Source organism: Kogia breviceps, chromosome 14 (genome assembly GCF_026419965.1).
Source record: "Kogia breviceps isolate mKogBre1 chromosome 14, mKogBre1 haplotype 1, whole genome shotgun sequence".
NCBI lineage: Eukaryota > Metazoa > Chordata > Mammalia > Artiodactyla > Physeteridae > Kogia > Kogia breviceps.
Genome location: NC_081323.1, coordinates 87568106 through 87588130, shown reverse-complemented (window position 1 = coordinate 87588130; position 20025 = coordinate 87568106). Strand labels below are relative to the sequence as shown.

General features: G+C 54.9%; 1 protein-coding gene across 10 annotated transcripts in view; it reads right to left on the bottom strand.

Moving 5' to 3' along the window:
- Positions 1-19153, bottom strand: part of LOC131740922 (monocyte to macrophage differentiation factor 2) — a 141837-nt gene extending 122684 nt beyond the window's left edge. For 4 of the 10 annotated variants that reach the window (XM_067012604.1, XM_067012601.1, XM_067012603.1 and 1 more), the window contains exon 1: positions 18838-19153. In XM_067012604.1, the coding sequence (XP_066868705.1) occupies positions 18838-18884 (47 nt within the window). In that variant the 5' untranslated portion in view covers positions 18885-19153. Of the gene's footprint in view, positions 1-11368; positions 11436-18837 lie in introns of those variants that run through there. The other 6 variants (XR_010836426.1, XR_010836425.1, XM_059037356.2 and 3 more) reach the window with 5 other exon arrangements.
- Between the last annotated feature and the right edge of the window lie 872 nt (positions 19154-20025).

Below are 20025 nucleotides of genomic sequence, written 5' to 3'. Positions count from 1 at the left end.
ACTCCCTGTTGAGACCGTCCACTCACTTCCCCTTTGCAGCCCTGTCCATGGTTCTGATGGGAAAGGTTCTGCCATCAGTCTTTCACATTATAGTGTAAAGTATCTGATCATCCTCCCCAGGATGGAGGACTGGCTGTGGAGCTGGAGGCGAAGGAAGAGAAGGGACAGAGCCCTTTCCCAGCTCCTGAAACCCACACCTCACTGGCCAGTGGTCAGAGCAGCCCTGGCCACAAGTTATCCGTGACCCCCAGTCCCCCTGAACGCTGGCTTTGTCAATCCCTCCCACGCTGAACAGTCCACACCAAGACTCCCAGATCCCAATGACCAAGGCAAAGCCTTGGCGGACCCAGAGCAAAAACACCTGTGCCAAGGCCAAGAACAGAAATGCCAGGCAGCTTCTGCATGGGCTAAAAGACCCTGTGTTCCAGGGGGGATCTGCTTCCTTTGTTTCCTATCCCTGACGCACTCCCTTCAGTTTCTCCTCACCCCAGGAAAGCTCTCGCTGTGGCCCACAGTCATCATGCCTCTGGGCCTTCCACACATCGTTCCTTCTGCTTAAAAGCCCCTTTCCCTCTTCTCTAGGTGGCAAACTCCTATTCAGCCTTCAGAGCCCAGGTCAAAAAGCCCTTCTTCCCCTGAAAATTCTTCCTTGATCCCTACCTTCACACCCCATCCAGACTGGGTTGTAAACTGCCTTCTCTCACCACAACGCCACTGCTTAAGTTGCCTGTTTGGCATCTCCTTCCCTCTTTTCTCTCCCTGGAGCATTCCTAGGCAGAGAGAGTGGCTCTCCCCTTTGGACTCCCACAGCTGCCTGTGCGACCCCTACTGTAGCACAATTATACATATTTGGGCGCTCTGGGTCTGCCTCGGCCCCGAGACTGCAAAAGCCGGGGGACTGGCCCCGATTCTGCTTCATCTTCCTGGACCCAATGCACAGCCTGCACGCAACAGCTGATGCTCGGCAAGCCACCATCTCCGAGCATTTACTAAGTTCTTTAGACTCGAGGTAACAAGTGGGAACAGTTCCAGTCTTTTAAAACCTGCAGAATTTGGGGAATAGACAGACTCCAGAGACATGGGTTAATCCAGCCAGGACCCTGGCCGCCCAAGATCACACGATTCCAGGGGCAGGGCCAGTTTGCCGCTTTAGAAAAGCAGGAGGTATGAATGGAAACCCCACTGGAGAGCCTGGGAGAAGGGGGGAAATGTTCTTTCTTTTCTTTCTATTTCTGTGCTGCTTGACTGGCTACGACGTTCATCTACTACTTCAATAATTTTGTTAAAATCTATAAAACAAAATGTTTTAAATATGCAGGTCTATGTCTGAAATCAATATTCGAGACCAGACGCTCTCCAACCTACGGCATTCGAGTTGGGAGAGGGGAGAGGCTGGTCCCAAAGAGAGTTCCGGTAACCCCCCAACTGCCCGTCCAGGGCAGGATGGAAACGCACCGCGGAGGGTCCCACGCGGAACCAGACCGCAGAGAGACGCAGCGAGCGCCCTGCGCTCAGAGACAAGGGCGCGCTGCCGTCGTGGTGCCAAACGGCACCGGCCCTCTGATTCCACTTATATAAACGTCAAGAACCGACCAGGAGTCTTTGCGGATAAAAGCCAGGACAGAGGCTACCCTTGGAAGCGGGGAGGCAGTGGCCAGGGGGCGTGACGGGGCTCCCGGCAACTTGTGACACTGAGTCATTTGCCGTGGCTACTGGCGCCAGGGGTGTGCTCAGTTCTCCCGCCGAAGTGGAAAGGCGCACGCTTTCCTGTAATTACACTTGGATAAAAGATGAAAAGATGGACCCCAGGTCCAGCCAGGTCTGGGAGGGGTCTGTAAAAGGTGTGCTTCCTACACCACCCCCTGGGGCCCCTACGGGCAGCCCCGGGCAGGGCCTGAGCTTGCTGACCACCTGGGCCTCCCTGCACGGCGCGCGCACCCCAGATGCTCCTCTCCCGTCCTGCCCCCCGGCTTGCAGTCTGGAGCAGCCAGGCCCACGCTTAGAGCTTCTGCAATTTCTCCCTGCCCTTCTGGCCTGGGCCAGGCTGGGGTGCACAGCCCCCAGAGAGAAGCAGGCCTGCTCTCCCAGATGAGCCCAGGCTCAGGAAAACTGCTGCGGCCGCCCCTTCCGGGCTGGGCCAGTGCCGGGTAGCGGCAGCCCTGAATCCCCAGGACAGAGGACTAAAGAGATTTGTCCAGGAGACAAAGGGGGGGTCTGTCTGTCCCACAGAGGCAAGGGCAGCCCAGGGCAGAGCTGGCCCCGGACCTCTGAGCCTCTCCCTTTCTCCAGCTTGGTCCCGGGCTATACTTCTTTGTGTCCATTCATGAATTCACAGCTCCTCCTGGATGGCAGACAGCATCTTGGCTCCGTCTTTGGGAAACAGAGTCGGGGAGACACAGTCCGTGGGCGGGGGCCAGCTCAGAATCGTTGTGAGATCAAAATCTCGGGGGGGGGGGGGAGACAGGAGGGGAAGCTGAGGAAGGAGGGGAAAGGGCCAGGGTCTCTGGCAGACCGGGAGCAGAGGACACGCAGTATTCCACGTGAACGGCGCCCCCTGGAGGTGTGTGCCTGGTGGTACTGACCCAACACAGCTGAGGCCAGACACCCTGAGCCCCGCACCCTCCCCGGGGCTCCCTGGGGAATCTCTTCCCCTCTGGCATAATGAGGGTCCACGCCTCCGAAGCAGGGACCGCCCCATCCTCCCTGCCTCACCGGAAGCTCCCAGAAGATAACAAGACGAGGAGATGCCACGGGAACCCAGACCTTCTGAACCAGAAGCCTGGGGGGGGGGGCGGGGGTTTGGGGGGGCTCCATCTCCACAATCTTTGTAACCAGGGGCCGATGCAAGCCTGGTGCTCGACCCACTACCTCAATGCTCTGAATTCCCATCCCCCTCGCCAGCGTGCAGACCCCAAGCCCGAGAGCTCTGACCTGGGGGGTTCGTGCTGCAGCTGCAGGAGCCTGGGAGCTAGCGCTCCGAGAAATCAGCCTCCACCAGTGACTCGGGGAGGAGCTGACGGGTGCCCCCGCTCCTCTGCCCTCAGCCGAGGCGACTCCAAGCCATGTCCCCCACCGTCTCCCAAGCAGATTTAATTAAGCTCCGAGTGCCTCCAGTGCAACCCGCTTCTTACAAACCCTTCAGCGGCTGCATGCCTTTCCCCGTTCTCAGCCGCGCGCTCTCCTCTGGCTGCGTCTAGGGTCAGCTCCCAGATACACCCCTTGTCCTTGCATCCTTGCCCCCGGGCCTGATTCTGGGCAAACCCACACGAAGGCAGATTCTCGGCAGCTAAGAGTAAAACCCCGAAGGTAACCCCGAAGGTACCAGCCACAAGTGCTCCGGGCAAGAAACAGTGTGGCTCCTGAACGATCGCCGTCCCCGCTGAGGCTGCTGCCAAGCCCAGGAGGCTTATCTGAATAGCACTTCACAGTTTGCAAGGCTCACTCACACCCGCTGGCTTCCACCGCCTCGGAAAGGGACAGGCCACTGCCCCGTCCACCCACGATCCCCTAAACCGGGGGTGCCGCGGCCCCCCCCACCACCACATCTCACGTCTGCAGCTTTCCCCAACCTTCCTCGTCCTGCAGGGGCCACACCCAGAACACGCCTTCTAGGAGACACGCCCCGAACCTCGAATCCACCAGGAGGAACTGTAAGAAACTCAGCAAATACCTCCCCTACCCAGCCCCACCACTCCCAAGGGACCTTCAGCCCGTGGCGCACGGCAAAAGGAGCCCAAAGCAGCTCTAACTCCAGAGACCGTTCCATCGGCCCGCGGCCGGCACGACAGGGCAGACTGGAATGGCGGATCCTCGCCCAGGAAATCATTTTCTCCACGCTAGCACTGTTCCCCGTGAGAGGAGGGGCCGCTCGAGGGCTCGTGGAACGTGCAAGAGGCCTGGGAATGTCCCATCCCCGCCGACACAGTGTCACACACAGCCTGGCATAGCCGAGCCCTGCCCACGGCCAAGCATCCAGGGTGCCATCACGGGGCAGGTCTGAGCCAAATTCCAAGGCAGAGGGCCCTGGGGTCCCCCAGAGCTGGTTCCCAGCCCAACTCCATCTCCCGTGACCAGGATTCAGACACCAACTCCTGAGCAAGGCAGCTGCCTTCAGGGAGAAACGGATTCCCCCAGAGACCTACACCTTTCTGGAGCAAATACCACCCACACATCCTAAGAGTATCTCCACTACGAACAGGGACCGATCCATTCCTTCCCCCAAGGCCTTTCCTTGTGAGAAATGAACCCCTTGGCTTTGTCTTAGACAATAATGAACATCCCACCGCTTTGGTACACCAAGTGCAGAGGTGCTTGGGGTGAGGATCTTTTTCCTTGAGAGCGGCTCCTGAAAATCACAAAACTGTAACCACTAGTGAGAGCACTGATTCAGACAAGGGCATCCAACGGGTGCGGAGAAGGCTGGGTGGGGGGGGGGTGCGAATCCGGGGTACCCAGCATCGCTTTCTTGGGCCCAAGACCAACCTCAGCATCACCAGAAATGGGACAGTCCGATGTCTCCTGCCTGCCGGGGAGATGCAACGCGAAGTTTCTCGCCTCTCCTGCCAAGCTCGTCGATCCTGCGCGTGATAAGCTCTGCAGCTGCGCGCGGTCCTCCGGCAGTGACGGGCCATACGCGGCTAAGTCAGCGGAAACTCGCTAAAACTAACTAAAACGTACAGTTCGGTTCCTCAGCCACGCGACAGCCACGTGTCAAGCGCCCGACGGCGCTAGGAAGTTTCGCCCATGTCGTCAGGTGCGCTGGGGTCTGGTGGCGACGGAAGAATTAACCCTCACCAGTCAGAGACGTGGACTGACACATCATCTGCAATCTGCCTTCGACTATCGGCAGAGAAAAAGCAAAGAGATGAAGCAGGTGTTGGCAAAACGGTCGTAACTGTCGATTAGAAATTGTTAGTCACTGTTAGGCTATGGGGTACATCACACTATAGCCTCTCTACTTTCCCAATGGAAGTTTTCACAATAGGAGGAATGCAATATGTGCCTGATCTCAAAACACTCCCCTCCCCGCAATGATTTTCATCCCCAGAAGAAACGGTAACTTTACAGAGAGCAACGCGGTGGATGCCGACTGAACCAGGGGTCAAGGTTAAAACACCACAGTGACAGGTCGGTCCGTCATCCTGCTACCGGCAAGCGGCCACTGAAACAGGGATACGGAGACTGGTAAAGTCTGCAGCACACTTATTCAATAAGACTGCATCAACGCTAATGTTCCTTTATATTTTTGTTTCCTCTCACACTTAATAAATGACCCGCTTATGTCACCATTTTCTTTTTTATTTATTTATTTCTGGCTGCGTTGGGTCTTCGTTGCCGCGCGCGGGCTTCCTCTAGTTGCGGCGAGCGGGGGCTGCTCTTCGTTGCGGTGCGCGGGCTTCTCATTGCGGTGGCTTCTCTTGTTGTGCAGCACGGGCTCCAGGCGCACGGGCTTCAGTAGTTGTGGCACGTGGGCTCAGCAGTTGTGGCTCGCGGGCTCTAGAGCGCAGGCTCGGTAGTTGTGGCGCACGGGCTCAGTTGCTCCGCGGCATGTGGGATCTTCCCGGACCAGGGCTCGAACCCGTGTCCCCTGCATCGGCAGGCGGGTTCTTAACCACTGCGCCACCAGGGAAGCCCCAAGCCCACCATTGTCAACTAGCTTTTATTTTTCATGAATTTTCTAATTGTGGTAAAATACTCATAACATAAAATTTACCATTTTAACCATTTTTCAGGGTGTCTTTTTGTGGCATTAAGCACGTTCACACTGCTGTGCAAACGTCACCACATTCCATCTCCAGACCTTTCCATCTTCCCCAACTGAGGCTCTGTACCCATTAAACTCTGACTCCCCCGCCCCCTCCCCCAGCCCCGGGCACCCAGCCTTCTACTTTCCGTCTCCATGAAATTGACTCCAGGGACCTCATGTAAATGGAATCACACAAGATTTGTCCTTTTGCTTATTAGCTTATTAGCAGAGGCAGTAACCGCATTTTGTTTATTATGCCCACTAGCATAATGTCCTCAAGGTTCATTCATGTTACAGCCTGTATCAGAATGCCCTTCCCGGGACCTCCCTGGTGGCGCAGTGGTTAAGAATCCGCCTGCCCATGCAGGGGACACAGGTTCGAACCCTGGTCCGGGAAGATCCCACATGCCGCGGAGCAACTAGGCCCGTGCGCCACAGTTACTGAGCCGGCGTGCCACAACTACTGAGCCTGCGTGCCACAACTACTGAGCCTGCGTGCCACAACTACTGAAGCCCGCGCGCCTAGAGCCCACGCTCCGCAACAAGAGAAGCCACCACAGTGAGAAGCCCGTGCACCGCAACGAAGAGTAGCCCCTGCTCGCCGCAACTAGAGAAAGCCCGCGTGCAGCAATGAAGACCAGACCCAGTGCAGCCAAAAATAAAATAAATAAACAAATTTTAAACGGGAAGAATGCCCTTAAGGTTAGATTTCATTTTTTAACCTCATTCCGCAGGAGAGTACCTGGGACTGAGGAAAGACGCACTCAAGCCTTAGGCGTAAAGGGGCCTATGGGCGAGTAACCCGCCTGTAGCCAGGAAACGAGACGAGCAGCCCTCCCCAGTAAGCTCCGGCAGCCCAGTCCCTTGGGAATCCCAGGAAGCTCCCCGCTTTTATCGCCACGGCAGCCTCTGAAGTAGTCTCCCTCCCTTGAGTTCTTCCCCTTCCGGAACCCAAGTCATGACACTCTCAGCATAAATCAGCCTCGACGGTGCCACGGAGCCCACTGGAGAAAGGCCAGCTGCTGGGCGCACCCCAGGGCCCTTGGGGACCAGAGCTGGCATCCTCCCCAACACATGGCCTGAGGGCCAGCCTCACCGACTCTCCCCTGGTGTCCCTGAATCTCCCCCTCCATGCTCTGCCCTCTTCCAGGAATGGCCTCCCCCTCCATCACCTCCTCTGCCTCCCTGGAGAACTCCTATTCATTCTGAAGGGTCCACCCAAACACCCCAACCTCTCTGCAGCCTCTCCTGTCCTACGGTGGGTACGGGTGGCTTCTGCCTGTCTAGCATCTATCCTTCAGGCAGTCAATGGCCCCACTTTCGTCTGGAGCCATCCTTTCCCTGCTCTCACTCCATCAGGTTCAGGTGGAGCTGCACCCCACCTCGACCCCAAGTCATGCCTGACTCCTCATCTCCAAGCTCCAAAAGAGGGGCTGTGACCTAGATCTGGCACAGTCTTTCCCCTGACCTCAGCAACAGGTCCGAGAATGGGCATGAAATCCAAGCCAGGACAAGAAGACTCAATTCCAGGGCTACGGTCATCCCGAAGGGTCCCGCAGGAAACTCTCCATTCCTAAGCACTGTGGGCAGTCCAGAGAATGGGGCCACCCGAGGAAACGGAGCCTAGAGATGGAGAGAGACAGCCCGGTCGTCTTTGAGACCCTGGATCCAGCTGTACCTGAACCCACATACTCTTCATTTCTGAGAACCAACCTTTTTTCCCTTCTTTTCACTCCCCTGCTGCCTTTTCCTCCTCTTTCTCCTTCTCTCACTCTTTGCTTTGAGCCAGTTCAAACTGAGGCTTCTGTTACTTATAACTGAAAGTCCCAAAGTCGCCCTCAAACCCTTTCTTACCCAGGCAATCAAGCAGAAACCATACCTACATTTCCAGCGTATTTATCAATATCTCAATTATGCACTTGTTCACATATTATTAGCAGACTCTGTCCTCCCCTAAACCATGAGCTTCTGGAGGGGAGGGGGCAAGCTAGTTGCCGTGAGCGGGGGCTGCTCTTCGTTGCAGTGTGAGGGCTTCTCACTGCGGTGGCTTCTCTTGTTGCAAAGCACGGGCTCTAGGCACGCGGGCTTCAGTAGTTGCAGCACATGGGCTCAGCAGTTGTGGCTCGCGGGCTCTAGAGCGCGGGCTCAGTAGTCGTGGCTCACGGACTTAGCTGCTCCGCGGCACGTGGGATCTTCCCGGACCAGGGCTCGAACCCATTTCCCCTGCATTTGCAGGTGGATTCTTAACCACTGAGCCACCAGGGAAGTCCCTCAACAAGGTTTCTGAGTGAATCAGTGAACCACCTAACCAACTGTGGGCGCCCAACCAGTGCACGCGTCAGGCATGCCCACCACATGCCAGAACACGCTGGCCCCTCGGGGGACACGGGGGGCCCGAACAGCGCCCAGCCCACGCCTGCTCCAAGCAGCTGGCAGCCTGGCTGGGGAAAGGTGATCAACGACACGGGACCTGCCCGACTCTCCCCTGCTTGAGACGGGGACTTAGGACAGACCTGGAGGGGTGGGGGCTGCGTCTGGATGAATCTGAAGGTGTGTGTCTGCGCTGCTGCTGGAGTGGGGTTTCTGGACAACTGTCACTTCCTGAGTCTCCCTGCACATCTGTCAGCTTAGGCTTGCAGTCCAGGCATAGGGCAATAAACCGAGATCTGCTGGTGCTGAAAGGACAGCTCCCCTGGGAGCCCAGCCCAGCTGCTAGCACCCCAATCCCGCTGTACCAACCTGTCATTTAATCCGCACCCAGCGTGTGCCAGTTTACATGCATTTCCTCCAAGCAATCCTATGAGGGAAGCATCATTATCCCCGCGTCACCCGACCCTGCCCCTCACACCCTCTCCTGGCCACGTCCCCACCTGAAATGCTATCATACAGCCATCCGTCTGCTGTCTGTTTCTCACACCAGAATGTGAGCTCCGCGAGGACAGGGTCAGCCCTGTATCCCCAGCACCCAGGACAGCGCCCAGCACACCACAGCACGCGCGGCAACTACTGCTTAATCCACGAACAAATGAAGCAGATTTCTACGTGGCGCAGCCAGGTGTCCTCGGCAAGGGCGGGGAACGCGTTCCCGGTGTCCTGACCGTGGCCCAGCCCCACACTACAGAGCCAACCTCCCTCCCCTCCCTCTCCTGCCTCCAATACAGACTTCCACCCACGCGGTAATTAGTGAAATCAGAGCCACACAACCCCAGGGCTCCTGACCCCTCCAAGCCCCCCTCTTGGCCTCCAGCGCTCCCGCCTTCTGGTCGGTGAGATCCGCCCCCGTGGCAGAGCCGCGGCGACTTCCAGACAACCCCAGCCCAGATGCCCTTGTGCCCTTGGTGACTCCTTCAGCTGGACATTTGGGGAGGAGCGGGAACTTCATCACCGGGTGGAAGAAGGGAGCTCGAGGGCAGACCCCACCCCGCGGGTCTGACATTCGCCATCTCGCAGCTCCTGCTTCCCAGAAAGGCAGGACTGAAGGTGCAGGGACCTGGTCCCAAGACGAGTCATTCTCTTAGTGTAACCCTAATGACTCTGCTGCTTTCAGAGTTGTTCACGGTCCATTCTGCGGCCAGAGGGACACACCCCACACCCTGATAAGCGTATGCACCTGGGCCACCCCTCCTGCAGCGATGGAGGACCCGAGTCCCAGGGAAACGAAGTGACCAGCCCAGACGAACGATACACCGCCAGAACACTCAGTCCATGCTGGGCTCTGGGCCAAGAACTTGCCATGCTCGGCATCTCGTTCTCCAGCAACTCTCTGATAAGGGTCAATTATCTTGTCCATTTTACAGATGAGGAAACGGAAGCTCGGAGACTCAGTCAACCCTGTGAGATTAGTACTACTATTATTTCCCGTCTTTTAGAAGAGGAAGCCAAGGCACAGAGAGGCCATGTAACATGCCCGAGATCACACAGCCATTAAGGGGAGGGGCCCCGCGGCAGACCCGGGTGGTCCAACAACAGAAGTCACCCGCGGTGAAATTCTACTTTCCAGTCCTCAAGTACAGTAAGTCCCCTACACACGAACCTTCGAGCTGCGAGCTTCCAAAGATGCGAATGTGCTACTACCCAGACATCACTGGATCGTTTTTTCAAGGGGGTAGATAGAATTGACTCCAGCAAGGAACCAGAACCTGTGCCATCAACGGCAGGCGTGAGTGAAATTGCAGCTCGCCCTCCGTCTCCCGTTGCTGACGACCCTTCGGCTCTACCATCGCCCACCTCCTCCCCCTCCTCCAGTCAGTAACCCTCCTTGCCTGTTCCCGCGATGCCAGCCCCTGTGTGCCAGCTGCTGTGCTGAACTACTGTACTTTTCAAGGTACTGTGCTGTAAGATTAAAAATGTTCTCTTGGGACTTTCCTGGTGGCGCAGTGGATAAGACCCCGCGCTCCCAATGCAGGGGGCCTGGGTTCGATCCCTGCTCAGGAAACTAGATCCCACATGCATGCCGCAACTAAGGGTCTCCATGCCACAACTAAGGAGCCCGCCTGCTGCAACTAAGGCCCAGCACAACCAAAGAAATAAATATTTTTTTAAGTTTTCTTTATTTTTTGTGTTTGTTTTTTTATGTACTATCTGTGGGAAAAGTATTATAAACCTATTACAGTACGGTACTATGTAGCCGATTGTTAGTTGGGTACCTAGGCTCCCTCCGTTGGACTTATGAACAAACTGGACTTACGAACACACTCTCGGAACGGGACTCAGTCTTCCGCAAGGGACTTACCGTATTTACTATGTGCCACCCACTCCCGGGGAACGTGGAGAGGACACACCTGCTCTCTCCTCTGCCCCAGGTTCGTGGGGACACAGCCAAGGGAGCAATTCAAATGTGGGGGAGGATGGAGACAGCAAGCAACAGAGGTGAAGGGACTGAGGTTACGAGAAAGCAGAAACTGTGAGGCAAAGGAAACCAACAGAGACAAGGGTGAGGAAGGGAGATGGTGAAGGCGGAGAGCGGGGTAAACACCCAGGGAGCCCCTGAGGCATCTATGGGGGCACCTGGCCTCCGGCTCCGGCTCCCTTGCAGCCCTAAACGCACTCAACTCTGTAACAAGCTCAGGTGCCCTGCTGTTTAAGAAACGACTTCGCTTAGTCACGGTGAGCACTGTCCACACTCAGACTTTCTGTGAGCTGAGCCAGCACTCCGCGGTCAACTCCAGTGGCCCTTCCACTCATCTGGCTACGGACCCCCGGGACTGCCAGGGAGGGGTCTGAAGAGGTCTGGACCTCAGCCTGGGAGCTCTGACAGCATGGGGGTCCTTGCAGGGAGGGCTGGGTTCCCTGCAGGGAGGAATCGGCAAAAGCTCAGACTGGAGGTCAGACAGATCTGAGTTTAGAGCTGGCTGTCCCTCTCACCTGCCATCAGACCAGCCTCCCTGTCAGCCTCATCTGTAACATGGGGCCAATAACACTTATCTGGCAGGGTACAGAATGGATTAGAATCAATGCACACGGCATCTAGAGCAAAGCCTGGAACATACCAAATGCTCAGGAAATGGTGGATGTCATTATTGGGCTGGCAATTAACAAGAAAAAATTAGTGGCAGAGAGGCAGTCTGGGACACTGCGAATTAGTCCACCCAAATCTCGATCCACACTTCTTATTGCACCTACCTGGCCATGTTCTTGATTTGCGTCTCCGTTGGCCAGGAGTCCCGGGTTGAGGCATCAGAGGCTCCCTCTGCTCAATGGGAAGAATGATTTTGAATCCCATGATCGATTAGTGATGTCTGCCCTGGGCACAAGGGAAGGATGACAGTAGGTGTGCTATGTATCCTACACTATTAATCCTATTAATGTTCAGGCAGTACTACCCTTAAACAAGAGGGACTCTGTCCCTAAGCCTGTCCCTTTAGATCCATTACTTCTCCAACTTTCATGCACACATGAATCACTGAAGGATCTTATGAAAATAAAGATTCTGATTCCATAGGTCTGGGTGGAGCCCAAGATTCTGCATTTCTAACAAGCGCTAACTGATGCCAATGTTATGGATCTGTGGAGTATGCGTGAATCAGGGTTTAGAGGTCCTGCTCCCACAAACGCAGGCTAATTTGTTAAGGAGACTTTGAGCACCTTGGTCATGGGGGATCCGGCACTCATCGCTGGCAGTGTGAGCTGTCACCCTGGACGTTCACTTTGTGAATAACACGGGCAGGACCAGGCAAGTACTGCTTCACATCTCCTGTCCTGTGTCCGTGGAACAAAAGGTGGGGGCAAATCCATACAATGGAACATCATTCAGCCTTAAAAAGGAAGGTACTACAATGAGGTATCACCTCACACTGGTCAGAATGGCCACCATTAAAAAGTCTACAAATAACAAATGCTGGAGAGGACACGGAAAAAAAGAGAACCCTCCTGCACTGTGGGTGGGAATGTAAGTTGGCGCAGCCACCGTGGAAAACAGCATGGAGGTTCCTCAAAAAAGTAAAAACACAGTTACCATATGATCCAGCAATCCCACTCCTTGGCGTATCTGGACAAAACTATAATTCAAAGAGACACATGCACCCCTATGTTCACAGCAGCACTATTTACAATAGCCAAGACACGGAAGCAACCTAAATGGCCATTGACAGATGAATGGATAAAGATATGGCACATACATACAATGGAATATTACTCAGCCATTAAAAAGAATGAAATAACGCCATTTGCAGCACCATGGATGGACCTAGAGATGATCATACTAAGTGAAGTAAGAGAAAAGAGAGAGAAAGACCCTATCATTTACAATATGATATCGCTCATATGTGGAATCTAAAATATGACACAAGTGAACATATCTACAAAACAGGAACAGACTCACAGACACAGAGAACAGACTTGGGGTTGCCAAGGGGGAGAGTAGGTGGGGGAGGGATGGACTGGGAGTTTGGGATTAGCAGATGCAAACTAGTATACATAGAATGGATAAACAACAAGGTCCTACTGTCGAGCACACGGAACTATATTCAAGGTCCTGTGATAAACTATAACGGAAAAGAATATGAAAAAGAATGTGTGTGTATGTATAATATATATATATATGTATAACTGAATCACTGTGCTGTACAGCAGAAAATAACACAACATTGTAAATCAAAAATACTTCAATAAAATTAATTTTTTTTAAAGAGGAAGGAAATTCTGACACTTGCTCCAACATGGACGAACCTTGAAGACATTATGCTGAGTGAAAGGAGCCAGACAGAAAAAGGACAAGCACTGTAGGACTCCACTCCTACAAGGTCCCTAGAGTAATCATATCCATCGGGACAGAAAGTAGAAGCGTGTGTGCCAAGGGCCGGAGGAGGGGGACGGGGCGGTTAGTGTTTAACGGGGACAGAGTCTCGGTCTGTGAAGATGAAAAACTCCTGGAGACGGATGGCGGTGACGGCTGCACAACAAGGTGAGGGTACTTCATGCCACCGAAGCGTACGCTGAAAAATGGTCAAAATAGTAAATTTTACATTGTGCATATTTTACCATAATTTTTTTTAAACTGACCGCATCCAAATGCTGTGAAGGTTTGCGGGTGACGCCATTGCTGGCACCGGCAGACGGTGCCACCAGAAGACGTGAGCAGCGGGCAGCCTTGGGTAAGAGAAAAGACAAACTGCAGTCATTCTCCCCATCCGTGGGTTTCACATCCCAGGGACTCCACCAACCTGGGATGGAAACTACTGCGTGATCCGCTGCTGATTGAATCCGAGGACGCAGAACCCGCGAATACGGAGGAACACCTGCAAGAGACCTGAGCATCCGCGGACATCCCAGCATTCGCGGGAGTCCTGGAACGAAATCGGCTCCCGGATCCCCGCCCCCGCGGGTACGGGACGACTGTCATTCGTCCGCGAAAGCCCCGCTCTGAAGACAGCACGAACGCCATAGGCTGATGCCCTAGAAAGAGTCACAGTCCAGCAACCTCAAGCATCGATTTGTTTCTCTTCCTGTTTCATTTCCAGGTTTCAAAGACGCTCATGAATTGCCTTGGAATTCCCACTACGTGCACGTGGCAGCTGAGAAACGTGCGAAATATTAAGGAATTCACATCACTCCTGAACTTGTATATGTGCAGGACTAGAGGAAACTTGCATAAGACATAATTCCTGTTCTTTTTTTTTTTTAATTGAAGTACGGTGCAGTTGACTTACAATGTGTGCCGGTCTCTGCTGTACAGCAAAGTGACTCAGTTTTACACATATGGACATTCTTTTTTTTCATATCCTTTTCCATGATGGTTTAGCCCAGGACACTGGATACAGCCCCGTGTGCTCTACAGTAGGACCTCGCTGGTCACCCATTCTAAATGTTGATAGTTTGCATCTACCAACCCCCAGTTCTCAGTCCATCCCTCTCCCTCCCCCCAACCCCTTGGCAATCGTAAACCTGCTCTCTACCTATTCTTTTTTTTTTCTTTTTCTACCTATTCTTTATGTTGGCAGCGAGGTGGACATTGAACTCCAGATGTGAGCAGTTTCATTTTCATGATAGGTTTCAATTACATTTTCCAAAAAATCAAATAAAATATTTCAGCTTTACTTAAATACTGTTTGACTTTAAAATGTTATACTTATTATCTTAATTTGTATTTTGCCTTTTCAATTTAATAGAAGTGTTTGAATATTTTAGAATTAAAAATGATTTAACTTTTTTCAGTTCCTGACACTTGCTTTAATTTACATTTGTGGTGGTTTTTTTTTTTGTTTTTTGTTTTTTGTTTTTTGTTTTTTTTTTTTGCGGTATGCGGGCCTCTCACTGTTGTGGCCTCTCCCGTTGCGGAGCACAGGCTCCGGACGCACAGGCTCAGCGGCCATGGCTCACGGGCTTAGTTGCTCCGCGGCATGTGGGATCTTCCCGGACCGGGGCACGAACCCGTGTCTCCTGCATCGGCAGGCGGATTCTCAACCACTGCGCCACCAGGGAAGCCCTGTGGGGGTTTTTTAATTACATTTTTCATTTGAATCCGTTAGTGCTCTTGCGGAGAAATGTCTGCAGTGATGGAAATGTTAAATGTCTGTGCTGTCCCATACATGTGACTACAGAGAACTTGAAATGTGGCTGGTGTGACTGAGGAACTAGCTTTTTAATTTTATTTTATTAGATTTACCTTTTTTTTTTTTTTTTTTTGGCCGTATGGCATATGGGCTCTTAATTCCCCGACCAGGGATCAAACCCATGCCGCCTGCATTGGGAGCGCAGAGTCTTAACCACTGGATCTCCAGGGAAGGTCTCAGATTTACTTTTAAACAGCTACAGGTGGCAAGGGCTACAGTCCCAGACAGAACACCTTTAGATTGTTACTGTTAAAAGAACCCAAATATAAGTGAAAATCTTGACTATAAATAATGATTTTGCTGCAATGAAGTCAATCAAATAAATCATATGACATACATAATAATTAATAAACTATGTATGTCTTAATTACTCATCCAAGCAAGGCTGCCCAGCAACGAATGCCACAGACGCGTGTAAAAATTAACTACGCTCAGCTGCCTTTCTATCTTCTTTTTTTTTTTCTTTTGGCCTCGCCACGCAGCATGTGGGATGTTAGTTCCCTGACCAGGGACCGAACCCGTGGCCCCTGCAGCAGAAGCGCGGAGCCCTAACCACTGGGCCGCCAGGGAAGCCCCCTCAGCTGTCTTTGCTGCTGGCCAGCCTTCAATCAGACGGCGGCCACCGCTTTTACGGCGCTCAGCGCTGTCACCACAGAAATACAGTTGTCGGAAGGAGGACAGAACCCATTTTGTTGGGAAGCTCGTTAGCTTGATTTTTTACTTGAAATAACCAGACATACGGCAGGTGGGCTTCCGCGGGGACACTGCTCTGGCCCGACTGCGTGTGGGGAGGGGCCGTCAGTGAATGAACGAAGGAGGCCGGGCGCACGGACAGGGGGTGTTCTCAGCCGGAGCCCCTCCAGTCCCGGCAGGGGTGCAGGCAGCAGGGAGGCCTCGGAATTCTAATCCCCGCGTCCAGTGGGGAGGAGAGACTGGGCGTGGGAGACGCGTACCCTGCAGCTGCGGGTGATGATTCTTCCCCAGGGCCCAGACATGCCCAGGTGTGAGTCCTACCAACTGCTCTACGGCCTCGGGCAAGCCAGACAGGACTAGAAACCGCAGCCACTCCCAGGCGGCCACGCATCAGAGGAGACGACGTACAGGAGGTGTGGGTCACCTATCTCCCCCTCCTCCACGAAGCCCTGGGCCGCCGTGTCCCAGGGAGGCCAGCAAGGCAGAAGCGCCCATGAGCCCCATCTCCCCTCCCACCCCTCCTCCAGCCATGCAGACACCTGCTGACGTCAGAGAAAGCTCTGCCAAGATGGAAGGGTTTCTCCGACAGCCCCATATGGATCTTGAGAAAACGTGCTAGCTACAAACTGCCTCGAATCCTCTCTGGAAAGAGGCAGACCGGGTGACAATAACTATGACATAAGCAGCCACCGCTCTGGAGCACCAGCTGGAGACCAAGTATCTCGCCACGTGCTTCACGTACCTTATCTTAATCACCTCAAGAACCGCAAACGTTTTACGAAACCGGTGACCTTCGGAATTTCAGGGTCCCGGCTGGAGCAGGGCTGGTCCTAAGTGGCCGTGAAGGGACCTCAGATAGTAGGACGGGGACTAAACCTACAGAAGGCCTCCCCAGGGCCACTGCCATCACCCCCACCTGTTAACCTCGCTTACAAGGAGGAAAGCAAGGCTCGGGGGAAAAGTCCCCTGCACAAGAGAAGCCAACAAAGAGGAGGGCGGAATCACAGCACAGGCTCCTGGCTCCTTCTATATTTCCCAAGGACCCCACCATGGAAGGAGTGGGACCCGATCTTTGGCCTTAGGAGCAACTCCAAACACCATGGCAGGAACTGCTCTGGGGGGCGGAGAGGGCAGGTCCCCAACCAAGTCATTGCAGTCTTGGCCGTGGGTGAGCCTCACGTGGACCTGGCGACCCACGGCACCAGGCCAACACCCAGAACTGACAATGGATCAGGTATGCGCTGCAGAGATGCTCCTGCAGTGCTGTGCACAGAACGGAACCCAGAAAGCAACCTGAGTGTCCCGGAGTGGGAAATAATAAACTAAAGCAGGGTGTGATGACGAGACGGAATATTAAGCAAAAGCCCCGGGCTTCCCTGGTGACGCAGTGGCTGAGAGTCCGCCTGCCGATGCAGGGGACGCGGGTTCGAGCCCCGGTCCGGGAGGATCCCATGTGCCGCGGAGCGGCTGGGCCCGTGAGCCGTGGCCGCTGAGCCTGCGCGTCCAGAGCCTGCGCTCCGCAGCGGGAGGGGCCACGGCAGTGAGAGGCCCGCATCCCGCGGAAAAAAAAAAAAAAAAAGCAAAAGCCCCCTTTAAGCTGAGGTTGCAAGCAATCATGAAAGACAAAAGGAGACAGGTTGATGGCAGGTCAATTTTTAAAAATTAGAACATACAACGCTAGCTATAGAGTATCTACAGAAAAAGACTGGAAGAGAAGTCAACACATTTAGCAGTGACGATCTCCAGACCATGGGATTAAAGGTCTTTTGCTTTCATCTTTATACTTACTTCCCATGATTTAAAAACTTTTCTCCAAGGAGCATGTGTTACATTTATAACCATAATGTTATTTTACAATGGCCCGCGTTTGAGGTCACATTGCATTAAGCGAAAGAGGGCACCTATGTCTTCAGAGGTTAATTCGCTCATCCAAAGTCACACAGCCAGCATTATGCAACGGATTCTGATTGGTAACTGCTCAGGAGCCAGGTGCTGTTCTGGACCTGGACGCCGCTGGGGGCAGACAGACAGGTGGCTACACTCCCCAGCTTCCTCGCAGTGAGGTGGCGCCACGTGGGGCTCTCCCAGGAGACGGGAGACCTCGCTGCCTTCTAGGACGCGTCGAACCCCGTTTATTTTTCTTCCCAAGTTAAGAATTACAAGGACCCACAAGCACCCTGTGTACCTTTCCCTCCCTCCCTTACAGGTAGCCACGAACAACTCCTTTCCAGCGGGACGCCCCAAATTCATGAAGGAGACACAACGCCCCCCCCCAGAGAAAACAGAGATGAGACTGAGAGGGAAAGGACCCAGTCCTACCTCCCCACTTTCCCACCCTGAAGCCGAGCTCAGCCTGGCCTCTGGGGTCAAGCTGTGCTCCAGCTGACAGCAACTTGTGGAGACTTCATGGGACCAGGGACCCTCAGCAATTGCCAGGAGGCAATGAGCTGTGTAGGTGTGACAGCAAAAAGGATACCAACCCAGCTCAACTCACCACCTGCCCACTCCACCCACGGAGGCAGGAGGCCTGGCCGGAGGGTAAGAGAAGGCGAAGGCGTCCTCCCCCAGGCAGGAGGCCGACGCCTAAGGCTGCACACCCAGAGCAGTGGGTCCTCCCCCAAGACTCCTAGGGGCGAAGGGGCAATCCTAGAAAAGGGTTTCCATCCAGCTTTCAGGCAAGCCCACCCAGCCAACATCTTAGAGGAACTTAATATTCCCTCCCCTCCCCCCAGCCCCTTAATTGGGAATCAAAGCGACAAGACCTTGGCTTCCACTCGGCAATCTGAAATCACTTTAGAAGAAGAAACTGAGGTTCAGGTGGGACCACAGACTTCACACTATGAAAAGACCAAGATGTATAGGTCCTGGTCCTGCACCTCAGTTTCCATACCCATTCCTCCTGCTTGCTATGAGGGCGGTCAGAGGTGATGCGGGGGACAGGGGTGGTCGGGGGTTCGCCGGGGCGGTGCGGGCCAAAACCTTTTATCGTTAACAAAAGCGCCGAATAGCGATTGAGCCCGTGCAAAGTGCTTTCAAGGGATCATCTCACTTAATCCTCGCGGGGACCCCAGGGGTGGCGACTCTCATTATCCCCGCCTTAGAGACCTGGAAATTGAGGCTCAGAGAGGTGAAGCGACTCGCCCCAGGGCACCACGCTAAGTCCGAGGCGCGGGGAGCCCGCGCTCCTCCCGGGTCCAGGGCGCAGAGCTGCGCGCGGAGACTCACAAAGACCACGACGTCTCGCGTCCGGTTTCTTCCGGCCGGGGCCAGGGTCCATGTATCACCCTGAATTCTCGGGGCGGCGGGGGGGAGCCGGACCCGCCGCCCGCGCTCCCCACCCCCGCTCACCTCGCGTACTTCGTCTTCTGGAAATCCAGGAGCCGCGGGGCGAACATCGCGGCGGTTCCATCGGCCTCCAGCCCGGGACTCCGACCGCGGCAACTTGAAGAGGCCGCGGGGCCGGAGCAGCAGGTCGGCGGCCGCGTGGCTGGGGCGGCCGGCGGCGCGCGGAGCCGAGCTGGAGCCGAGCCCGGAGCCGCCGACGCCAAATCCCGAGCAGCTGGCGGCGGGCGGGGCGGGGGGGGCTCCGGGCCAATCGCCTGAGTCCGCGCGGGGCCGACCCCTCCCAGCCTCGCTGCCGGAAGGGAGCCCTGGGGGAGGGGTGGAGGCCTTGCTTCTTTGCTCCCCGGGCCCCCTCCTCCCGTAGTTTCTCCTGCGAGAAGACTGCCTGTTGGACGGAGCCCCGCTGTCCCCCGCGGCGGGGGCTGGGACGCCGGGGGGGTGGGGGGACGGACCCTGCCCGCGTGGCCAGCCCCAGAGCGTACCTGTAGCTCTCGCTCGCCCCTCCGCCCCCGCCTCGCGTCCCCGCGAGGTGCGACAGCCCCAAGAGGATGGCGCAGTCTCTGGGGAACCCCCTAACTCCCAGAGGCTGTGACTCTGGGGTCCCTCACGACCCTGAGACAGGGGCACACGCATTTGGGCATTTGGTCGCCAGGTACCCGGGATGTGCCCACCACCACCCCAGCCCCCGGACCCTGCCCCGCAGCTTTACAAAATTCGCCTTTCTCCTTTAGGGGACCTTGGCCTGGGTGATGGGCTCTGCGAAACCATCTACTGGAAGAGGGGACACCTTGGGGGCTGCTGGAAGGCAGGACAGCCTTTGATGTGGAAAGACAGGTCCCCAAGTAGAAGGGCAGGTCCCTCCTTCCCACGCACGCACCTCCCCCTCCTTCCCTCTCCTCCCTCCCTTCCCAAGCCCCGGCTCCCTGCTACTTTTTATAACAAGCTTTATTTGAGATCCTACTACACAGTCAGAAAACTATCCCACCCACGTCCTCTGCCCCAGGGTAGCTAGAACAAGATGAAGGAGAAAGACAAAAGGACTCCATCAAATTCATTTCTGCACTCCAGATGCTAGGCACACACACCTGGAATTGGTGAGGACCAGAAGGGTTGAAGGTAGATGCGTTCAGGGGTGGGATGGTCAAGAGAAGCGATCCAGGGATGCTTAGGAGGTAAAACTCCACCAGACCCTGT